Source organism: Alosa pseudoharengus, unplaced genomic scaffold (assembly GCF_046254945.1).
Source record: "Alosa pseudoharengus isolate Yale_2024_CS ecotype anadromous, Long Island Sound unplaced genomic scaffold, YU_APseudo_1.1 YU_APseudo_1.1_scf_13, whole genome shotgun sequence".
Classification (NCBI taxonomy): Eukaryota; Metazoa; Chordata; class Actinopteri; order Clupeiformes; family Clupeidae; genus Alosa; species Alosa pseudoharengus.
Window position 1 is genome coordinate 2,966,155 of NW_027468598.1, and position 21,984 is coordinate 2,988,138.

At 39.3% G+C, this 21,984-nt stretch overlaps 1 protein-coding gene across 1 annotated transcript in view; it reads left to right on the top strand.

Moving 5' to 3' along the window:
- Positions 1-11,671, top strand: part of LOC143121459 (protein furry homolog) — a 522,367-nt gene extending 510,696 nt beyond the window's left edge. Inside the window, exons 58-62 of the mRNA XM_076281827.1 lie at positions 21-104; positions 1,638-1,655; positions 2,268-2,378; positions 2,716-2,906; positions 10,607-11,671. Of these exons, the coding sequence (XP_076137942.1) occupies positions 21-104; positions 1,638-1,655; positions 2,268-2,378; positions 2,716-2,906; positions 10,607-10,865 (663 nt within the window). The 3' untranslated portion in view covers positions 10,866-11,671. The remainder of the gene's footprint in view (positions 1-20; positions 105-1,637; positions 1,656-2,267; positions 2,379-2,715; positions 2,907-10,606) is intronic.
- The last annotated feature ends 10,313 nt before the right edge of the window (positions 11,672-21,984 follow it).

Sequence of the window (21,984 nt, forward strand, 5' to 3'; positions counted from 1 at the left end):
CCAAATGTTTTTCCTTCTAGTGGTTACATAACTGTAAGGCCAGCTTCCCTCTAGACTCAAGAGATGGAGCCATCACATGCCAGACAGGAGACAATGAGGAGAAGGTACAACTTGTACACTACTAATTAAACTACTTATAGGAATGTACTTGTAGCCAGAGAGTTGGATCCTAGGCTTAGATCCTTGGGTAACCAACTGCTTCATGAAAGTGAGCTCAATTCATATTTATATTGTATCAGAGACACTGCATATTCATTTATTTGAAATAATTATCTTAATCATCATTATTTCATGGTGGCATAACAACAATATGTGTGAGTGATGTCATGGTAATATACAAGAAACAAAGTCAAAGTAAACTTATTTTGGATTAAATTTATATCAACCTTTCACATTTTCTGCCTCTTCTGATTACTCTGTGGTACCTCTTCCATACCCCTCAGCTTTGTACTATTTTCTTGTCCACCTTTTGTTGTTATCCTTTACATTGACTCTCACATTCTTCTGTGCAATGGGACCCCTGAACTCTTCTGGGCGATAGGGTACTCTATTTATGAGAATGCATTCAGAATATAGTTTTGCAACAACAAAGATGGGAGCTTTATTTACTGTATTTGGAAAAAGACTGAAGGTACATTTTATTAAAGACTACTCTAGGGTACTTCCCTTGAATGCTCAAATGAAGAACACAATTCTGCTTGACTCCTTTGATGTTGCACTGCTTTTGCATGTCTAATGTGGTGTGTGTATGCCCCATGTACCTTGCTCTTATTAGAGGTTTTTATCCCAAATGGAGTTCTTGATCACATGTGTGTCCCCCAGTCCTGAGGAGAGCTTGGGGTGTCATGTTCATTCTTAAATAAAACAGGTGTAGACTTACAGTATGTCTGTGTGGTCAACATTACTCCAAGACAACTGGTGTGAGACTGCAGCTTTATTCACGATACCGGGAGCATGTTACCCACATGAAATGTCAAAGTAACAAGCCCACATATCTGTGGGTGAAACCAGTTCTTATACCCTTAACACAATCACAAGTTGTCACCCACCAGTGATCATCTAACATCTAACCATCTGGTTTTTAACAGAGATAAGAAATGTTTACAACCCCTCATCCTGAGGGTCACCATCAGGTAGATGACACAGGGGTTACCTTAGCACTCCTAAGTCAAAACATTCCTACAGAGGAGTTTCAGATGACACAGGGGTCAGAGTCAGAGGATGGTAATCAGATTTCACTATATATATATATATATATATATATATATATATATATATATATATATATATATATATATATATATACTAAACATTCAATGAGAGACATATAAAAATATATGTGTGTGCATGGCACACCGAGTTATAATATTGCTCTGCAATTAGGAAATTATCTGCAGGATTTTATTTTCACACATGCTTGTTTTTTTTTCTGGAAGTGGGTGAACATAATTATTAGTGATACTGCAATGTAAAAAGCCTTTGAAAGATGCAAGGAGTGCTGGCTGCCTATAACCCCCCCAACCACCCCCCCTTGCTTCTTTTCCAATATGTATGTATTACATGGCCAGTGGGTGAGTGATTTTCATCATTCTCTTTACCTGATTTCTCTCTTACCTTGTAATTTGCCTACTTTGTAGCAAATGGAATCTCTGGCAGTAAGTTAACAATGTTAAATCTTTCACAGATAATCATCATGTACCCAAATACATAGATTTACAATTTAGGTTGTAATGGAGTTAAAGGTGACAGAACAAAATCACTGATCTGCCAATACTATTTTGTGTTTATGTAGTTTTAGGTATTACCAGGATAGTTTTGGAATGATGAACATAATACATATAATTAATTAATTAAGTGTACAAAAAGGTTTTGATTTTCGGCCCCAGCCGTGGCGCAACTGGCTGGGGCACCTGCACCGTACGCCGGCGACCCGGGTTCGATTCCCGCCCTGTGGTCCTTTCCGGATCCCACCCTGACTCTCTCTCCCACTCACTTCCTGTCAATCTCCACATTCCTATCCAATTAAAGGCATAAAAAGCCCAAAAAAATATAAAAAAAAAAATAAAAAAAAAGGTTTTGATTTTCAATTATACATACCATTGTTTCTCATATTATAAATCAGTGTGTTTACGTCTCTTGCTTGTAAGCCATAATATTGGGTGGTTTCAGCTGAACATTAATTTCCTCTTTTTTGTAAAGCATTCAATAGATTAGATAGAAACACTTTGACATTTGACTTTTCCTTTCTTTTTTTCTAACTTTTTTAGCTGCTCGAACTGTGTCAACGACTATACAAACTCCACTTTCAGTTGCTGCTGCTATTTCAGTCTTATTGTAAGCTTATTGGCCAGGTGCATACAATAAGCACTGGGCCTGAGGTATGTGAATGTTTAATCTATTTAACATTGTTGTAAATCTACAGATTTTGTACATTTTATTGTACCTGTATCCATTGGTTTTGCTGGAACAAATATCAGTTACTATTTGACATTCAAGAGCAGTGCCCTTTACCATACCTGCCAACATTTAGCTTTCCAAATATGGGAGATTTTTTTATTCTTAACATGTTTTTTACACTCCTTGCAACACTGCATTATGGAAGAGATACACATGCTAGTTATGTATCTATCTGCTGCCTGTAGCCATATGCCCTGTACTTCTTTGTGGCCATTTTGTGTTTTAAACTGAGGTGGACTGTCTGTGTTGTCCAAGCAGCTTTCCAACATGTCCAAGGAGCTGAGTGACCTGAAGATGAACTTAAGAGCCGCCTCAGCAGACCTCCCTGCCTTAGAGATGCCCTGTTTTATACCCACCTTCTGCTCCTCAGAGGATGCTATACAGGCCGTTTTGGATAGTTTGAAAACCAAAGAGTTGTCCAAAGCCATCAGTTACATTCGCGAGTGCAGGTTGGCTTTTAACTATCCAATCTGAATGTACTGTTTATTTAACACAGATTAGATTAACATTACTAGTAATGATTGCTGTGCAAAATGTACCTAAGATTACTCCATTGGGGTTTTTCCTTCCACAACGCGTAACTCCCTCTATTGCACGTAAATGACAGAATTAAGTGAAGGGGATAATTCGTACAGGCTAAAAAGCGCTTAGTTAAGAGCTTTTTTGGACTTATATGCTCCCTTACGCACATGAGAGAATTTGCCCCTTAGTATGTACATGGTAAATACATGGTAAATTAGAGTATATTATTGTGTAATTATCACCCGGAGAGAAGAAATACTATTTTCTGATTGGCTGGTGGGGTGGCTATTAATTCTGAATAACAGGACACCTATAAAGTAGATCTGGTAAAATAAAAAGTTTAATCACTGTTCCATATTAATGCTTTCGAATGGTAACTATGACAACCATAGTAGGACGACGGTTGAGCCTGGAAGCAGACTTCGCAACAATGAAATCAACTGTAAACAAGCTAACTGTCCATGCTATCGTTGTTATAGGTCTTTTTAAACAGAACTGCGTGTTTCCTTTGCGTGCTATAAAGGCATGCCTATAGTGGCAACCGGGTGATAAGTGGAATAACGGCCTTCAAGGTATACTGTTATACGGAATTAATGGACTTGGGCGGAGGCAACGGTGCGCATCGAGGAGTTCTTTGCCTTCCGCACTCGTCCATTAATTCTGTATAACAGGACACCTCGGCGGCCGTTATCCCTTACTTACCGCAAGTAACATGTTGGTAAATACAGAGAAACTACACATGACATACTAAGAAACTCTTCAACTATTACCAATAAATTATACACTTACACTTATTCATTTGGCTGACACTTTTATCCAAAGCAACTTAAATACAGTTTTTACAAGGTCTCCCCAGAGCAACTTGGTGTTTGCTCAAGGGCACAATGGTGGCAGCCGGGACTTAAACCCACAACTTGCTGAATGCAAGGTCAGCTCTTTTGCCACTACGCTACCACATCCCCACTACACTACCACTTCCTCTTTATTGGGTAATTAGTACAAGTAAAATGTAGATAAATACAAATAGGAAACGGTAGCAGAAATGGGTAATTCTCCCACTATGGTACTTTCCAAACATGTCTTTTTAATGTGGGCAATGTCATTTCCATGTCAACAATGGATATGACATTTTGCCCTTTTTTCTCTAAAATCTCTTGATATCTTAGGGCCCTATTTTAACGGTTTAAGTGCAAAGTCTGAAGCGCAATGTGCATGAATGTTTAGGGTGTGTCTGAATCGAAATATGCTATATTGACAACTGTAAAAATTGTTGCTGCACTGATAAGTTGATTCACTGATAAGCCTGTGGGTGCGCAAAGTTCATTTGACAACTTGTCTATTTGTGTGCTTACTGAAATAATGGATCATTGTGTTGCAATACTAAAGCCCTTAGCCCAGGGGTCTCAAACTCAAATGAGCTGGGGGCCAATTCTGCCAACGTCATCTGATTGGAGGGCCGGCTATTTCTGAAAATGCAATGTTCTTTTTTTCAAATACCACACAAAACTGCAAACAGAAAGTGCAAGTGTTTTTATATAGTTTTATACACCTGTGCTAGCAACCTTAGCTTATAAATAAAATAATGATAAAATAAATATTAATACAAATTATAAAACAAATGAAAAGCATAAAAACAGGTATGTGTGTGTTTCACACCAAATAAAAATATTTCCTCTCATAACTTTTTTAAACCTGGCAAACTATAGGCGTCAGGGTTAAGAAAGCAACACCATTGGATTTTTATATCAAAATGTCAAAAGGCCATGGCTTGAAAGTGGTCAAAGATCAAGTCCTACTGTAAATGTAACAATCTTTGAGTAAAACAAAAGTTTATGAAGGGGGTAAATTTACCCATCTAATTTGCCACTGGATGCCAAGCACCTCAAATTATGCACCTTTCAGTAAATACTGGATGAACATATTTGAGCAGGTTTACTTTCCTTTTTTCATATTACCCATATAACAAATTAACAGGAAAACACCTAAGATGTATACCAACACCTAAGATGTATATGGTTTCTAAACCACAAGGCCTACAATAAAGTATTCTGGTCAAATCAGTTCCTATCGCGGGTAATCTGAGTACCCAGAAGTTCGCATCATATTGCGGGTGACTTTGTAGTTTAGAGCCCTATTTCTACTAGCCCTGCTGTCTGTACCACGTCCATTACGGACACTATCGTTACGATTACCACTGCAACCTCCAATCTATGTTGAGCAGAGGGTCGAAATAAGCATGGTATGCTTAGTGGACACCGTCGTATAGGCTACACGCAGACGCACCTCCATTCAATAGACGATCGATCATAATCTCTAAAAGAATATTCTCCTTCAGATTTAGAATAAGTGAATAACATAGTCTACCTAAGACTTCATCACACGTAAACGTTTTTCAACATTTGGTGTAGGCCTATTTCTGCTTAATTTCTGCTTTAATTTGTGCAACATGGCCTGCATGGCTTCCGCGTCATTACAAATGCACGTCTTTGTGTTTTTCGCGTGTAATACAAGTATTTCCTGAAAACTTTGCGCAGCGATTTTGGGTTTGAATGAAGCTCTGGATGTCTAGCACATAGTGGAGCAGAGTACAAATGAGATTTGTCACCCTACTTGGAACTATCGTTAATCACTATCGTTGTTTGTCGCAATTAAAAAGTATCAAGGGCCGGATTACATTATTATTTTGACATGTGTCGCGGGCCGGAATTGGGCCGGACGCGGGCCGGATTTGGCCGGGCCGGGTGTTTGAGACCCCTGCCTTAGCCTGTTAATGGTAGTTGTGATAGTATATTTTTTACTACCATATTTCTCTTGAGACTTAATCAGGACGATGCAGGTCAGAATCCAGGCTTTATTCTTTTCAATGAGGGGCCTAGTGCCCCTCAAGGGAGAAAAGTACATGTTTGTGTCACCCCATCATGGGTTTCACCAGATTCTCAATATTCTCTTCTAACTTCTCTGACTAACAGAGACCATATTTAAAGTTACACACAAAGAAGGAGTGACACCTAGGTCCAACCCAGTTTGAATATGCAATAGAAAGGGAGGATGAGGATTAGGCCTTCATCAGGTCTGGTCAGCTTCTATTATCTTTTAATTAAAACTACCCCCTTTCCTGGGAAGTCCTTCAGAGGCTTGGACACATGCTGTTCTACAAACATTCACACCTTGGTGATGGGCAAAAGGCATAAACAATGGATACACTGCATACAGACCAAAGACACACACACAGGGTACACATGGGTACACAATCACAAATGACCATAAGAACTATACAGTCTTCAAGTCATAAAGACTTGAATCATTAAACCATTCACATAAAATATGAATACAAAATATTCCCTTCAATTCCCCCTTTTCAAGTCCTTAAAGACTTGAACATCTAAACTTGCTTACATAAATTATGAATCAGCTTATTAACAACAGAGGACTTTTAGGGTGTGGAAGGAGGTTACAGATAAAAATAACAACAGTAGAAAGACTGACATCGTCTATCATAGAAACAGCTAAGAAAATGCAACCAAAGCCAGTTTCCATTCTTCGTGTGGTGCACAATGTTTAGTATGTGTATGTGTGTGCAAAATGTGCTTAGGGCGGCGCTTGGCTCTATTAATAGGGGGCGTTCCCCCACACCCTGTGTTCCTCTTCTTTTTCTTCAATGTTTCCTTCTCCAGTTAAAGTATACCAACAAAATAAAAATTCTCTAGTCTGAAGGTCAGGGTCGACTACCTGGAACCTTCGGATCCTTGCTGTTTTTGGGGGTTATTCTGCCCACAGCAGGTCCACTATTCTACCAATCTTTCTCGTGATGTTCTGACTAAGGTCCTTTTGTGGGATGTTACACAGGACTTCCAAATGCTGCTCTCCCAGGAAAACTGAAGTCTGCTGGGGTCTCCAGGGGAGGTGTTGGTTGCTTTCCCCCTTTCGATAAGTTGTGTCTCGTCACACTTCTGAAGCCAGCGGGGGAAGTGAGATATGCGTCGTTAGGATGTTTCTGGGTCTGCGACTGTCTGAGTCTGTAAACAGATCTTGCAAATACATGTAGCTTTGGAGCAAAAGGTTTAAGCTTTCATTCCAGTACTAATAAGGAAATTATTATTCAGTGGAGTTCAACATTTTTCAAAGATGACGTCAGCTGCAGTCAGGTCTGTCTTGACCTCTCAGTTATACCTCCAAACACGCAAACAATACAGTACATGAACTTTGAGGCTTGTGATGCCTCAGAACAGAATTCCTAGTAATAATGTAAACATTTCTTATGACGGGTAACAAAACATCTCGTCCAAATCTAATAAACAGTGTTCTTGAGAAGTACAAGGTTCAAGTCCTCAACCTGTAATGTAACAGGCTATTTACACACATCACCATTGTTAAAAACCATCAACATGGTAAGGGTCTGTTTGTAGACATCAACTATCATCCGGTGATGGGTGGCTAGGAGCAAAGCTTGTAAATGTATGAATTAAATCATTACACAACGACAAACAAACAACATAAAAATGAAACTTCAACCCATATGTTTTCTAATGAAATTAAAATATATCAGCCGTTAAGGCAAGCAAACAGACCATCAGAAATTAAACCAATGAGAACAAGGAAAAAAATAAAATTAAAATAAAATAGCAACACAGCCAGAAAAGGCTCAAATGAGGATCATATAAAATTATCCTCCTGTTATCTTAGCACCTATAATGGATTTGGGAAATCTGTAACCATATCATCTGAGCAACAAGTATTCCTAGTCAGGACAAACTGAAAAGGAAATCAAATGAAATAAACCGTAGCATAAAGAAATAAAAGGTGCAACAGAATAACAAAAATAAAATTCAAAGTCAAAGAGAATCAAATCAAGGAAAGTATAGAAATGATATTAGTTACTACCAGCATCTGTACAGCCTAGGTGCTTTAAAGCAACAGAATCTTACAGAGTCAAGCAGTGCCTTGCAGTTTCACACGTCAACAAAAGTATGCAAATGTTTTCAGGGCTATTTACCTCCAAACAGCTTTTAAAGAGATTTTGCATTAGAAGTGAAGGTCAGTAAAACAAAACATTAAGCATTTAAAAATGACAATTTAAGGAATAAAACCAGTAAACTTTAGAGACAAAAGTATTTCAAGTCAATACCATCTATCTCCCCCTTTTTATAGTTTCTTAACTATAACCAAATAAAAGTCATTTCAAACATAAAGAAACTCAAGTTGTGGGTATGAATCCATTCAATTGAACATTTGCCCACATCAAACAAGGCGTAAACATGTAGCAAACATTTCCCATTGGCATACAAGCAAAAATAAAAATCTGTCTTAACATGTTAAACCCCAAAAGACAAAATAAAGAAAGACAAATGGTTGAAATCAACAATGGTTTATATCTCCCCAGTGAAGTTCCTTTGTGTCCATGGGGAAGAAGCTGGGGGGGGTGGTTATAGAATACAGTGGTGCTAAAACAAAGGCAGTGAGATAAGATAGCAAAAGGTGTGAAAACTTTTGACCCAAGAAAACAGACAAAAGAAAGAACATAATTTCAACAGTTCAAGACTTAAAATAAAGTAGGCCTAAAACATCATAAACAGCAATCAATTTCAGCTGGGAAATAAAAGTTACAGGAAAAGAAAAGGTACTTGATACTAAGTCCTTGATCCTGCTAAGATTATAAACTTGCAACAATTCCTCACCCATACATTTCAAAACAGAAGGACTTGAAACAAAAATGGAAACAGACACATACAAAGAAATAAAAAAAATTCACACACACAGGGCCGGCCCACACGCGCCTTCATTCATACTGGACACACACAGACACACACAGCTCCATGGAGCTGGAGGACAACTTTAAACGGGCTGCAAGAATATTTTCCTGCTTAAAAAACGGAACAAAAGAAGGCATTTTCGTTATGTGCTCTCATGTTAGCTCTGACAAAGACATCGAGGCGCCTCTAGCGGCAGCTAGTTAGCTCAGGCGTACTTAAAAGAGGCCTAACCATGCTCTCTTGAGGTTATGCTATGTTTGCACACTTGAAAAAGGTTATTAGCCTACGACATGAATCCTGGTTTCATCATCCATAATAAGTCTCCATAATTTAAAAAGTTATTATTATCAATCCAATTTCAAATTAGTTGTATTTTATCAATTTGAAGAACACAGTATCATATCCACTCTAATGTTTTTACTTTAAACGGTGGAAAGCGTCATTCGACGCCCCAACTATTAACTTACGCTTTCAGTGCAACATCTTTATAGGCTATTTCAAACTGTGATCTTAGTTACACAATCTAGAGATGGTTTCATACATCTGTTATGACCAGCAACACTCTTATGCAATTTCATTTTCAGGTGAGAGATCCTCAGGCGAGCAGTCCCCCTTTTTGGTAGACTTTTACAGAAGATTGGTCATTTCTCCTAACTACCCCAGAATTTTGACCCCAAAATTCTCAATAGTGTCCATAGGACCGACTGCATTTTAGTCTTAAATGCATAGGCTATTTCCAGAAACACAACTGTTTCTAACGCCGAAAGCTTAGATTCATGGAACCGATATGATATTTATTTCAATACCTAGAGCCATTTCCAGAAACAAAGACTGTTTCTAACGCCCGACCAGTCTGACTAGAACTGTTTAGGAGCTCCCTAGATCTCACCACCAGAAAATATAAATTACCTTACCTTAAGAGTGTGCCTTCAAACACGATGATGAAGATCTCTTTCAGCAAAACGTTGAATCCAATTTAAATCCAAAGTTTTTATCTCACGGTTGGAACCTCCATAACTGATAGTATATTTTTACTACCATATTTCTCTTGAGACTTAATCAGGACGATGCAGGTCAGAATCCAGGCTTTATTCTTTTCAATGAGGGGCCTAGTGCCCCTCAAGGGAGAAAAGTACATGTTTGTGTCACCCCATCATGGGTTTCACCAGATTCTCAATATTCTCTTCTAACTTCTCTGACTAACAGAGACCATATTTAAAGTTACACACAAAGAAGGAGTGACACCTAGGTCCAACCCAGTTTGAATATGCAATAGAAAGGGAGGATGAGGATTAGGCCTTCATCAGGTCTGGTCAGCTTCTATTATCTTTTAATTAAAACTACCCCCTTTCCTGGGAAGTCCTTCAGAGGCTTGGACACATGCTGTTCTACAAACATTCACACCTTGGTGATGGGCAAAAGGCATAAACAATGGATACACTGCATACAGACCAAAGACACACACACAGGGTACACATGGGTACACAATCACAAATGACCATAAGAACTATACAGTCTTCAAGTCATAAAGACTTGAATCATTAAACCATTCACATAAAATATGAATACAAAATATTCCCTTCAGTTGTTAGAGTTAGCATAACAAAAATATACAAATAAATAATACTGTAAGTATAATAAATATACAACAAAAATGGCCAATATGAAAGGACATTTGTCCAGCTGCTCTTACATTCACATGAAAGATGAGCCATTTGGAAATGATGCCCAATAATATACTTTCATGTTTACCTTGATTTTGATTACCCCAAAAAATTAATTATATTATATTATATTATATTATATTATATTATATTATAATTTTTTATCAATTTGATACTGCTATGGTAAATCTCAATTGTGTTTATGTGCTGCAGGAGGTTGTGGCCCAGTGATATCTTTGGCAGTTTCTCTGAGGATGAGATCCAGACCCTGCTCCACATTTACTTTCGGCACCAGACGCTTGGTCAGACAGGAATATTCTGCCTGGTGGGTTCCAGACAGGACCTATCACAGATCTGTATGAAGCTGATGGAGCTCAATAGCGAGATCCGGGGCATTATCCGTCAGGCCCAAGGCTACCGGGCCATCACTGCCTTCCTGCCAGACTCCAGTGTCTCCGGAATTAGTCTTTGAATTACTCAGGATGCAGTGGGAAGGAGGTGTCAGAATGTAGTCATTCTAATGATAATTAGGATATCAGAGGAAAAGCACCATGAAACTCCTTTTAGGAGCCTTGGTTTTTATTGCACTAATATTTCTGTGTTGAGCACTGAATATAGGGACCTCAAGCTACACAAAGTAAATCTTCATCATCAGTCAACCAGATGACTGATATCAAGGGGAAATGTGCAATGTGAAATAACTTTGTGTTTCTGAGCTGAAGTGCTTTTGGCAACTTGAAATCAGACTGATTTATTTATTTTTCCATTGCTCTTATGAAACTTTGTGCATACACAGTTATTAACTTTAAAGCACAGCTATGCTTTGGCAAAATATGTGACTACTGATACAGGGTACAAATCTACTATCTGAAATTTAGGTGACACTAAGGTTTGTCCTTTACTTACATATTTTATATTGTTTAATGCAGATATCCACTTTCTGATTGTAAGATATTTATTATCTTCACATAGGGTTAACCTTAATTGGACCTGCTATGGAAAAGAAAAGAAAAGAAAATATTATGTTTGTTGAACTGCACTTGTTGAAGCACAAAAAATAAATCTAATTATTTATTGGTATGAAAGACAAAAAGTGCTTAAACGGAAAGATGCATATGTAGTATTGGAGCACTGCTGATATTTGTAAGTTGTTATTTTTATGTTTGTTGCTGTCAAATAACTGTGTGCAAATAAATGGTGCACAACTGTAAAGGTTGTTTTTTGTGTGCTCTCTAAACACCTGTAACAAAATTAAAATAATTACAAATGGAGTTTGTTATATTTTCTCAGTTGTTCGCTAGCCTGTTAAAGGTGCTATATGGGCAGTTCCAGCATTATGGATGTGACAATTGGACTCATATTGGTAAACAAAAGCATGGACAAAATTAGTACCAGTGAATTAATTTGCATGACTTTTAATGTACCTCTGTCCTCTGAATACTGTCATGAATGAGACATGAAATAGACACACTTTTATGAGATTACAGGTTTTCTACCCACTGTGAATTTTGAAGGAAACTGCCGAAATCATAATATGTAGCATGAAGGAGACTTGAATGAACACAAAAAGTGTATTTTTGAAACAATGCGTCATTTTAGTAATGCATTATGTAAGGAAAACTGCCGTGGATGTGATGTGTTCACGTTATGGATGTGACCTGTCTGAACCAGTCCTCCACAAACTACATAAAACACATACTTAGTAGATAAGTAGTGAATTTTGATATGAAACAATTAAAATAGTAAATATAGCTGCAAGCAGCAATAAGGGGGCCAAGCAGTTGAGCAGGAGTTGTCATGGCAACCCAATGTTGTTACATTATACACACACCCAATTAACCCCCTGTCCCATACACACACATATACACAGATAAACCTCCTCTCCCACACACCCCAAAAACCCCCCACACATATGCATACCTCAAACATCATCACATTTTTTGTGCGTAGTCAGGTTGTAGTCACGAGTCCACATACCAAGTTTGGTGTCGATACGAGAAAGTGTTGATAATTATAGTGCCTCTAGTGGTCAAATGTCACTAAATATATTGAGCGTCTTCAGGATGTGGTCCCGAGTCCATGTACCAAGTTTGGTGTCGATACGAGAAAGTGTCGCAAATTATAACACCCCTAGTGGTGAAAGGAAATGGTGAAATTGATTGTGCATCCTCAGGATGTGGTCATGAACCAAGTTTGGTTTTGATACGTCAAAGCATTGCTGAGATATGGCCTAATCTTGTGTTACTCTAGCGCCGCTCTAGTGGTTGAAGGTCACCAAATTTATTTTGTGTCCTCAGGATAAGGTCCCAAGTCCATATACTAAGTTTGGTTTCAATACATGAAAGCATTGCTGAAATATGAGCCCACTTCCTGTGATATTAGCGCCACATAGTGGTCAAAGGTCATCAAATTTATTGAGCTTCTTCCTAATTGGGTCCTGAGACCATGTACTGAGTTTGGTGTTGATACGCAAAAGCCTTGCTGAGATATCACTTCACTTTCTGTTACTTAATTGGTCACCACAGGCAACGGGTTATCAATATGGCTCCAAAAAGCAATGCGTTTGTGAGTCATGGTCTGAAGATCATCTGCGCCAAGTTTCATGAAAATCGGATGAACTTTGTGACCTGTGAAAACTTTTATGTGATTTTGATTAAATCCAATATGGCGGCCGGATCAATTATGTTGACGTCACAAAATCACATCTGTCAGCCTTAGGACCTCCCACAGACACCACTAGTACATTAACATGAACATTAACAGACACCAATAGTAAGTTTTAATTCCAAACACATCACCCGTTACAGGCTAAAATGTAATTTTGCTCATTATAGTGGCACCTATAGGTCAAAAGTCATCAAATTTATTGAGCCTGGTTTTGATACGTTAAAGCTTTACTGAAATATTACTTCACTTACTTCGCCGCCAAACTTGATTGGTCGTGACAGGCGACAGGTTTTGAATATGGCTCCAAAAAGCAATGCATTTGTGAGACATGGTCTGAAAATCATCTGTGTCAAGTTTCGTGCAAATCGGACAAACTTTGTGACCTTTGATTACTTTTAAGTGTTTTTGATGAAATACAATATGGCTGAAGATCCAACATGGCGGAAATTGACGTCATGGGGTGTGTAGGTACCCGATTAATGCTGCCTGCACGATCCAGTCTGCGCATGCGCATAATTCTTTGTTACGATGATTTACGACACTGCCCGATCTATTCCACGCTCGCGCACCGCACCGCGGGAGTTTCATTGGCGCTCTGGTATAGTGTTTCTTTTGAAGACGGATGGTCAGCAGTGAAGAAGTTGCGAAGAGAAGCCAAGTTTACAATTTGAACAAAAATGAATCAGAAATTCGCCCTTTACGTTGCCCTTAGGCAATATTAATTGAAGGGTTGGTGGATCCAGCGATTCAGAAGAAGGTGAAACAGATGGCAAGTTAAGGTAAGTTAGTTTGGGTTTGTGAAATAATATTAGTAACGTTATTATGCTACTAACGTCAATGTTTGTGGGACAAGAGATCTTTTCGCACATTTCAGCTAAGTTGAAAGAAAGTAATTGTGAGTGAGCTCAGCTGTGTTGTAGCTAGAAGCTAGCCCCCAGACGTCAAACTGGAACAAACAAGGATGCAAACAGTGCGCTTTAAAACGCGTGCCGTTTATAAAAATTCTAAAGGAAAGACGGCGCCGTCTGTCCATTCAATAGCTTGAATTGAAAGCCTGATCAGTCAGTGTTTGCATCCCTGAACACAGACATATGTGCACACACTATATTGTATTGTAATACCAAACAAAGCAGCAAAAACATTTGTTTGTCTTCCACAGAAAGTCAGTTATTCTATACTGGCCCCAGTGTGCAATACATGAGGCTGGTGGTTTTATCTGATGAGCAGAGGCGGGCTGTCTTAGAGGAGTGCCACAACAACCCTGGCACTGGGAACCACGGGGGCGTGAGGGCGACCAGAGACAGGGTTGTTGCCAGCTATTACTGGGGCAGCATAAAGGCAGATGTGGCAGATTGGGTATTTTTTTTTTTACTCTCAAGTAATGAAACAATGGCTCTCAGGCAATAAATTGCATTAGTGGCTGTGTTTGACTTCAGTTTTATTATCTGGTCTAAATAATAAATGTATCCATCAGGTCAAAAGCTGTCACAGATGTCAGAAGAATGACCCCATAAAAACTGTCTCTCCTGTCCTTCCTTACCTTAGTGAACCATTTTAAGCAAAAACAAATATACGGTGATATGGTAATATTACATATCTCCACAGGTGAAAGAGCCATGGGAGGTGGTCGGAATGGACCTCATTGGTCCACTGAAGAAAACCGCAAAAGGCCACCAGTACGTCCTCACGGTGACAGACCTGTTCACCAAGTGGGTCATCGCTGAGTCTTTGCAGTTTGGCTCCAGCACTGAGGTGGCAGAGGCACTTGTGCCAAAACTGTACGAGTTTGGCATGGTCCGAAAAATCATGTTTCCTAATTACCTAGCGTTCATCAGCTTTGGAAAAACCTTTCTCCGAGTGAAAACATCATCATTCCGCGTCATTCACGTCACGTAATGTGTGAGTCAGAGGTCGGAAACTGGGGCTAGATTTTGCTAACAGAGTTGCCCAGTTAGGGGCTCGTCATCACTTTTGTCGTCACGTTGTAGTTCGTTTGTAGTCCATGTGGCCTTTCATGTCCAACAGTTTTAATGTGAACTTGGGAATTTGCTGTTTCCGTCACTTGAAAGCTGCATATCTTTCTTTCATGAGCGTCTTACACTATATTTTAAGCAAATACAGTTGTTTGTTTAGGATTAGTGAGTGTATGTTTTAACCTTTGTTGTTTTAACCTTTGGCATCCGTGTTTGTCACACATTCCGATGGCAAAGCACATGAACACTTGCTGTCGGAAAAACAAAGTAGCCATGGGGGCGGTCCTTGTCATTCTGAAGTGTCCTGAATGCACCATTACCCTCTCCCTTCACACAGGTCATATAATGTCACAATTCACACTGTTTTAAGCGGCCATTGGTCATTTCTGAGACCAATATATATTGTTATTCCACTGCTTGGTTTAATTTCCCATTGTCCTACGTAATTTAGAACGACCTTTCGTGCCCGTGCCGAACATTCCATTTTTGGTGCTGGATGACCTCCTTACACAAAAAACCTTATTTCTTGAGTATAATACATACCATCAATGGGATATACATACCATTGTAATCAGAAGGGTCAGTTCTATCAAATGATGTAAAATACATATGGTAATGTTGATATACAGTAGTAATGAACAGTCTTTGAAAATCCTCTCCAAATGTATACCGAAATTCGTTAAAATTGAATTTCATTCGCATAAAAATGAATTTTCATCATATTTCTATACGAGATAGAGAAAAATATAGAGTGTATGACATGTTCAGCAAGTTGTGGGCTATTTAACAAAAAAGACTGAATTGGAATATCATTAACCTTTCAAAAGTTATGATAAATTAAGTGATAAGTGTAAAAAAATGCAGGAAACGGGATTTAGAATGTTGACAGAATTCACATTCTCTTTCTCACCAAAAATATAAAAGTATGCATAAAAACTAATAATGAAGTCAGACACAATGGTTTAGATTTATTTGGTCCATAAGAATAAACCATTTATTTGTATATAAGCAAATGCTACAGTCAACAATAATGATATATAAAAGAAAAACATGTACCTTACCAGTAATACAGGAAGTAAGTATACTGTATATTTATTGAAGATCAATTCTGAATAGAGACATGGAATACATTTGATTCACAGATACAACTTCCTTATATAAATTAGTGTAATATGAAAATGATATACATCTATAAAATGTATTATTTATGAAAAGCTAGGAATACAATCAACTTCAACATCACTCAAAAATCAATGCGTCTAAACATTTGAAAGTGGATTACATAGAACAAGCCTGTTGAGAATAAACACATACACACATACACACATATACACACAAACTCACACACACACACACACACACAGAGGAGGATAGGGAAAGGTGGGGTGGGGAACCTGAAGGTTAAACACCCCGACAAACACGGGACGTCCCCCGGACCTTATGCCGACATTCACGACGTCCCCGATTGGTCCCGAACGTCATGTTCTCTAGCGGACGTTCCAGTGACCTTATTGACGTCCGGAGCAAGTTATCGTTTGGATATTGCATGACGTCCGGTGCAGGACTTTCTGGGGACGTCACTGTCAGGTCCCTCGGATGACATTTGCATTTGGTCATTTCAAATACCTCCTAAGGACCCGACAATAACGTTATATCGGGGACATGGGGGGGACGTTTGTTTATTCACACATGGCAGCGGAGTTGAGAGCGCTCTGGCTACCGCCTGCAGGACGAAGACATCACATCCATGCACGACTTCACGTTACACGTCGGGATGACTAAAGTATCTATCTAGTCTCTCTAGCAGTAGCTGCATTAGCCTACCGTAGTCTAAGGCAACATATCATACAGTTTATGAAGTTGTGCGTCTATGAGCAAAGTAGCCTATGTCTACTTTGCTCATAGATGCACAACTTCATAAACTGGGAAAGGGTTGTTAACGTTAAACTCAAAATGTATGTAGCACATACAAAATGTATGTAGCACATACATTTTGAGTTTAACGTTAATGTATAACGTTACAAACTAGGGAAGGGATTTTATCAAATTCATGTTAGCTGATGTGATGCTTGGTGTAACGTTAGCAAAGTCGCTGTTCTTAGCTTCTAGCTTAGCCTACAATGCGCATTTCTTCAGATAACTGTCATTACGTGATTCATGTAACATGCTCTAAATAGACAGTGGTTTATTTAACGTAGTCACGTAGCCTACTTATTATCTGTTTTATTTTCAGAAACACACACACGGCCAAATTGGGACTGAACCGACTTTTGGAGCTGAATACGATGCAATAAAACTAGAGAAATGTTAAAAACAGACCACGTAGCATTTGTTTAGGGTTGTCTAGCAACAGAAGTGACTACTTAATTTGTAAAGCAAAACGATCTAGATGTAATGCTACATTGCAGAAGAATTAAGGATAGGCTACTGCTTCTTCATGACTTGTTTAAATGTCATTGTAATTTATTTGACGCATGCTCGCGTTTCAAAGTGTCACGCATAGCTGTCCCCGATGTTACAGCAGCTCCTTGTGGAAACAGCAAAGAGTGCACGTATCCGATGAGATTTCTGACGGGGAGCAGAAGCTCTCTGCCTCACCAGAGCCTTACTGTTTATTAATAAAACAATGATATAGAATAGAAACATCTGGAATCTATTTATTTCATCTTAAAGTTGGCTACAAAGAGCATTCATAGCTTTATCTGCAATGTTCCAGGAAGATAGGCTTACATTTATAGGCTGTCCCTCTTTGTCCCTCACAGGTCCAAGAAAACGAGTGGATATAACGTCAATGCATTCTATGTTCCATGTACTTATTTCATGTTGAGTTTTGCTTCCCAGCATGCATTGCGATTCATTTAGTATTTTTGGCTATTATTCGTTTTTAATATTTTGAAACAATATGGTTTGAACAATTTATCTACTTGACCTACTCTGATGATGTTTTGAGCAATATGCTACGGGATATGCCCATTAAAACGTCGTATTAGTTTATTAAGAAAATGACACCGTAGATGTCAAAGCAGGACATCCTAGCCCGGTATAAATATCCAAGTCTACTCATCATTATTGTAATGCATTCGGAGGACGTGATTTCATACATGCGTGAAAATATGAGGTGAGTAAAGTTGATTGTGTAGTTGTAGAACAAGTCATTAATGCGTGTTCATGTTCCGTCTACCTCTCTCCCAGCAACGCTGAGACTTACAGGATGTAATAGCCTACCGTACTAAATCGCGCTTCATGTTTTTTTTTTTTTTTTTACCATCGCGGAAATATAAACGTCGCGCGCATAACGTCGCGGTGACCATAACAGGACGTCCTCTCAAAGTCTCGTGGAAGTCTTTTAGACCTCCCGAAAAGAGGTCCGCGGGACGTAAAGGGAACCCTACACAATGTCGAGGAGGTGACGTTCGCCAGGGGACCTTTAGGGGACGTCGCCAGGACTTTATTTTGTTTACTGGGACAGAAGACCTATGACTCATAACGAAACGCATCCCCTTCTGTAGAATGCCAAATCTGACAGCAATTTTGTTTACCAAAAAAGCAGTCACCTACCGCTAAACTCCAGGCCATACAAGCTACTTTAGTGTTATTATGTATTGTTTTTATAACAAAGCCAACATCCTGCTGTACAGGAATATGTACTTGATGAAAAGACGACAGAGTAGTAGTTGGAGCAGCTGAAGGCGAGGCTGAAATTTTGACGGAAATGCCTGCCAGCTGATTTTCGCCAAAGTCTTTCTGGCTGTAGCTACCAAACCTAGGTTCAACACCAGATTCTGCATTGCCAAACTTGAAATAATAAGAAACTACTGAAACAGCAATGTCAATGGAGAAAAAGCCTACACAATATGTATTTCTCATTTGGTCAGCGCTCCCTGATCCCTTCAGAGACTTGGTTCCCCAGTAGCAATGGATATTAGGGAGGGAAGTGAAGTCCCATGTCAATGATCAATCCCAGAAAACTGTGAAACTCTTCTGGGGTCTCTTCGTCCCATGCCCCTGCACTGTGTGTTTACATTCGACGGCCTACTAAGCACAACCTCCCACCCGTTCCGGTTGGTAAAACCACATGCCTGGGACAACAACATAACAAGTCTATTTCACAGTGTTTTAGTGGCAGTCTACACCACCCTACACGCCACCTAAATCTATAGAGCTGCACAGTCCCGCCCACAGCCGATGCCAGATGTAAAAAGTCAATGCAATTTCTCCATTGACAATTGCGGTGTAAGCCATAAAAACTTAACTGCACGTGGTAGACTTAAAACCAGCTACGGTTGTACTAAGCGATTGTATATGCTCCTATAGACACCAAGAGTTCGTGGGGCACTAACCTTGTTTTGAGATAAATGCATTTTATTCGCGATCTCTTGGATAAGTACTTCCCCACACAGCAAAAGGACTCAAAAGGAGTTATGACGGCTTCCGGAACGGACCCATATCGGAGTCCAGATGCTCTCAGGAACGGATCCGCTACGAAGGCGGATCGCGGACCCGCCGTGGCTCCGCACTGCATCCACTCCGCATCCGCGATTAAAACCTTACCTCCGCGGCGGGTCCGTTTGGGATCCGCAAATTGATACATACATCCGCCGCGGACCCACAACGGACTCAAAGGCTCATCTGGCCCGGGTCCGTTTTGGACCCGTTTATCTCATTTTCAAAATTCCTGCTGTTCTGGCTGTAGGATAAAACTAGGCAACTATAGGATAAAAGTAAAACTATCACTAGGCCTAGCCTAGGCTACTACAGCAATATAAGCCTACGATTAATCTGCATTGCCTCGTATTTTTAACTTAACAATACTGTCAATAAACGGTTTAAGTCAAGACATCAATTTACTGTACAAATGTGATCACTACTCGATGGAAATATAAAATGGACATTTATGGAAAGTTTTTGTTAAGTAGCCTACATTGCCTAGGCTACTTTACATTCATTTTGTGGTCAAAACCTAATTTAGTGCTTTATAGGCCTAGGTCAGTGCAGACATGAAATATTTTATCTAATAGGCTACAACTTCAATGAAATACTGCGCTATGCACAGCTAAAATATCAGAAAATGAATAGCTGGTGAATGACAAGAAGTTCAATAAAAAGATTGTTTAATGCTTATTTCTCCTATTACTCCATTTGTGTGGATGGAGGCGGAACACATCTCCTCGTTGCCCGATCCACCGCCGATTGAAACACCTGATTGCGTGTTTGGTGACCTCAGTGTCCGTGGCAGACCGTGTCACCATGTTTTTCCTCACAGCACCTGTAATCAAACAGACAGATATGTTTATGTTTATGGTATGTAGCATCCAAAGCCAAGTATGCTTACACAATACAATATATGAGATAGGTATTAAGGAGATTAAATTTAAAAAGAAACATGACTTACAAAGCTCCTCTGTTCACTGCACGTTGAGGGCTGGTGTGGGGGTGGAGGGAGTTGGAGAGGGACTGCCGTTCCTGGCCCATAGTGAGGTGGGCGGTGTGCGAGAGGGGGAAAAAAATTGTATTAAATGGTAGTTATCTGTTAACCATGACTGATAATACACATGGGGCCTTTCTATTTACTAATATTTCAGAGATCAGTCCCTACCTTGAGTAACTCTCCGTATGTTAAATGCAGGTGCAGGGAGTTGAGGTGGTGAAGAGTGTTCCTATCCTGCCCCATGATGAGGTGCTAAGGGAGATAAATGGTTGTGATCTGTTAACCATGGTAGGCTGAGAGCTACAGGGCCAAACAATGGCAAACAAAAACAAATCTCTGGACATGAATTTGTATGTTTCAATATTTTGGTATGCACTATCTATATCAACTCCATGAATGGATTGACATTGAAATCAATGTGTTTCAATACAATCTGATAATAATGAATGAACTTGATAAAGTATGCAGAAAATCTGAGATGGTAATGCAGATGCAATCTGTTGATCTGAAATGGAGTGACTACTGCTGTGTTAATATAGATGGGGCCACTGTATTCAATATTATTTCAGAGATCAGTCTTTACCTTAACAGTTTTCTCCAGGTTGAGGGGTAGTGACTCGGCTGCCTGGCACTCGGCGAGATGGTGGAGCTGGAGGAATAGATACAAAGAGAGGGGAATGTCTTTAGCACTAAGAATGTTAACCATATCTCTAATATTAATATTATGATTTAGTTATTTCAATGTTAAGAGATTATTACTTACTTTGCCAGTGCAATTGGCTTGGGCTTGAGGCTTCAACTGATATACCAGGCGAGTTGGAAGGTACCTCAGAGATGCAAAGTCACCATTTTCTGGCTCTTCACTGTCATCCCGAGTCCCCGAAACGATGGCTGTTACATAACGATATCATTATGGTTATTGCAATCCCAAAATTTCCAAATATGCATATAGTACAACTATCTCTGGTCTATTTTGGAATGCTACGGGAATGTGTTCACATTACATTTTAACAACCCACAAAGTATCTTACTTGATCAAGCAAACCCAACAGAGGCATCCGTAACGTTAGATGCTAGAATCCAGCCGATAAAAGTTGATGCTGCAGAACAAACAAAATAGAAGATGGGGACCAAGTTCCATACAGTTAAGTTACGTTAGCATAATAAATCACAAACAGATGCCAGATTGTCTGAACCGACTTAAACAGTGATTAAAATGCCGAGGCTTTCATTACAAAGATGGCAGATAGACACTAAAGTTACGTATGAGACCAAACTTGGCAAAATGCAAACGTTAATGCACAGCTAGCTAGAGGCTAGGGCTAAACCAGTGTTTCTCAAACTTTTTTTCTGGGGACCCACTTTTTAAAAATGACAGACTATCGCGACCCAACTCGTGACTGTGGTAGTTAACAAACTAGATCAGTTGTTCTTAAACTTTTTCTTTCATTCCCCACTTTGATCAAGGGGGCATTCTCGAGCCCCACCTGTCCCTCATCGCTCTAAGAAAGTGGTAGGTCAAG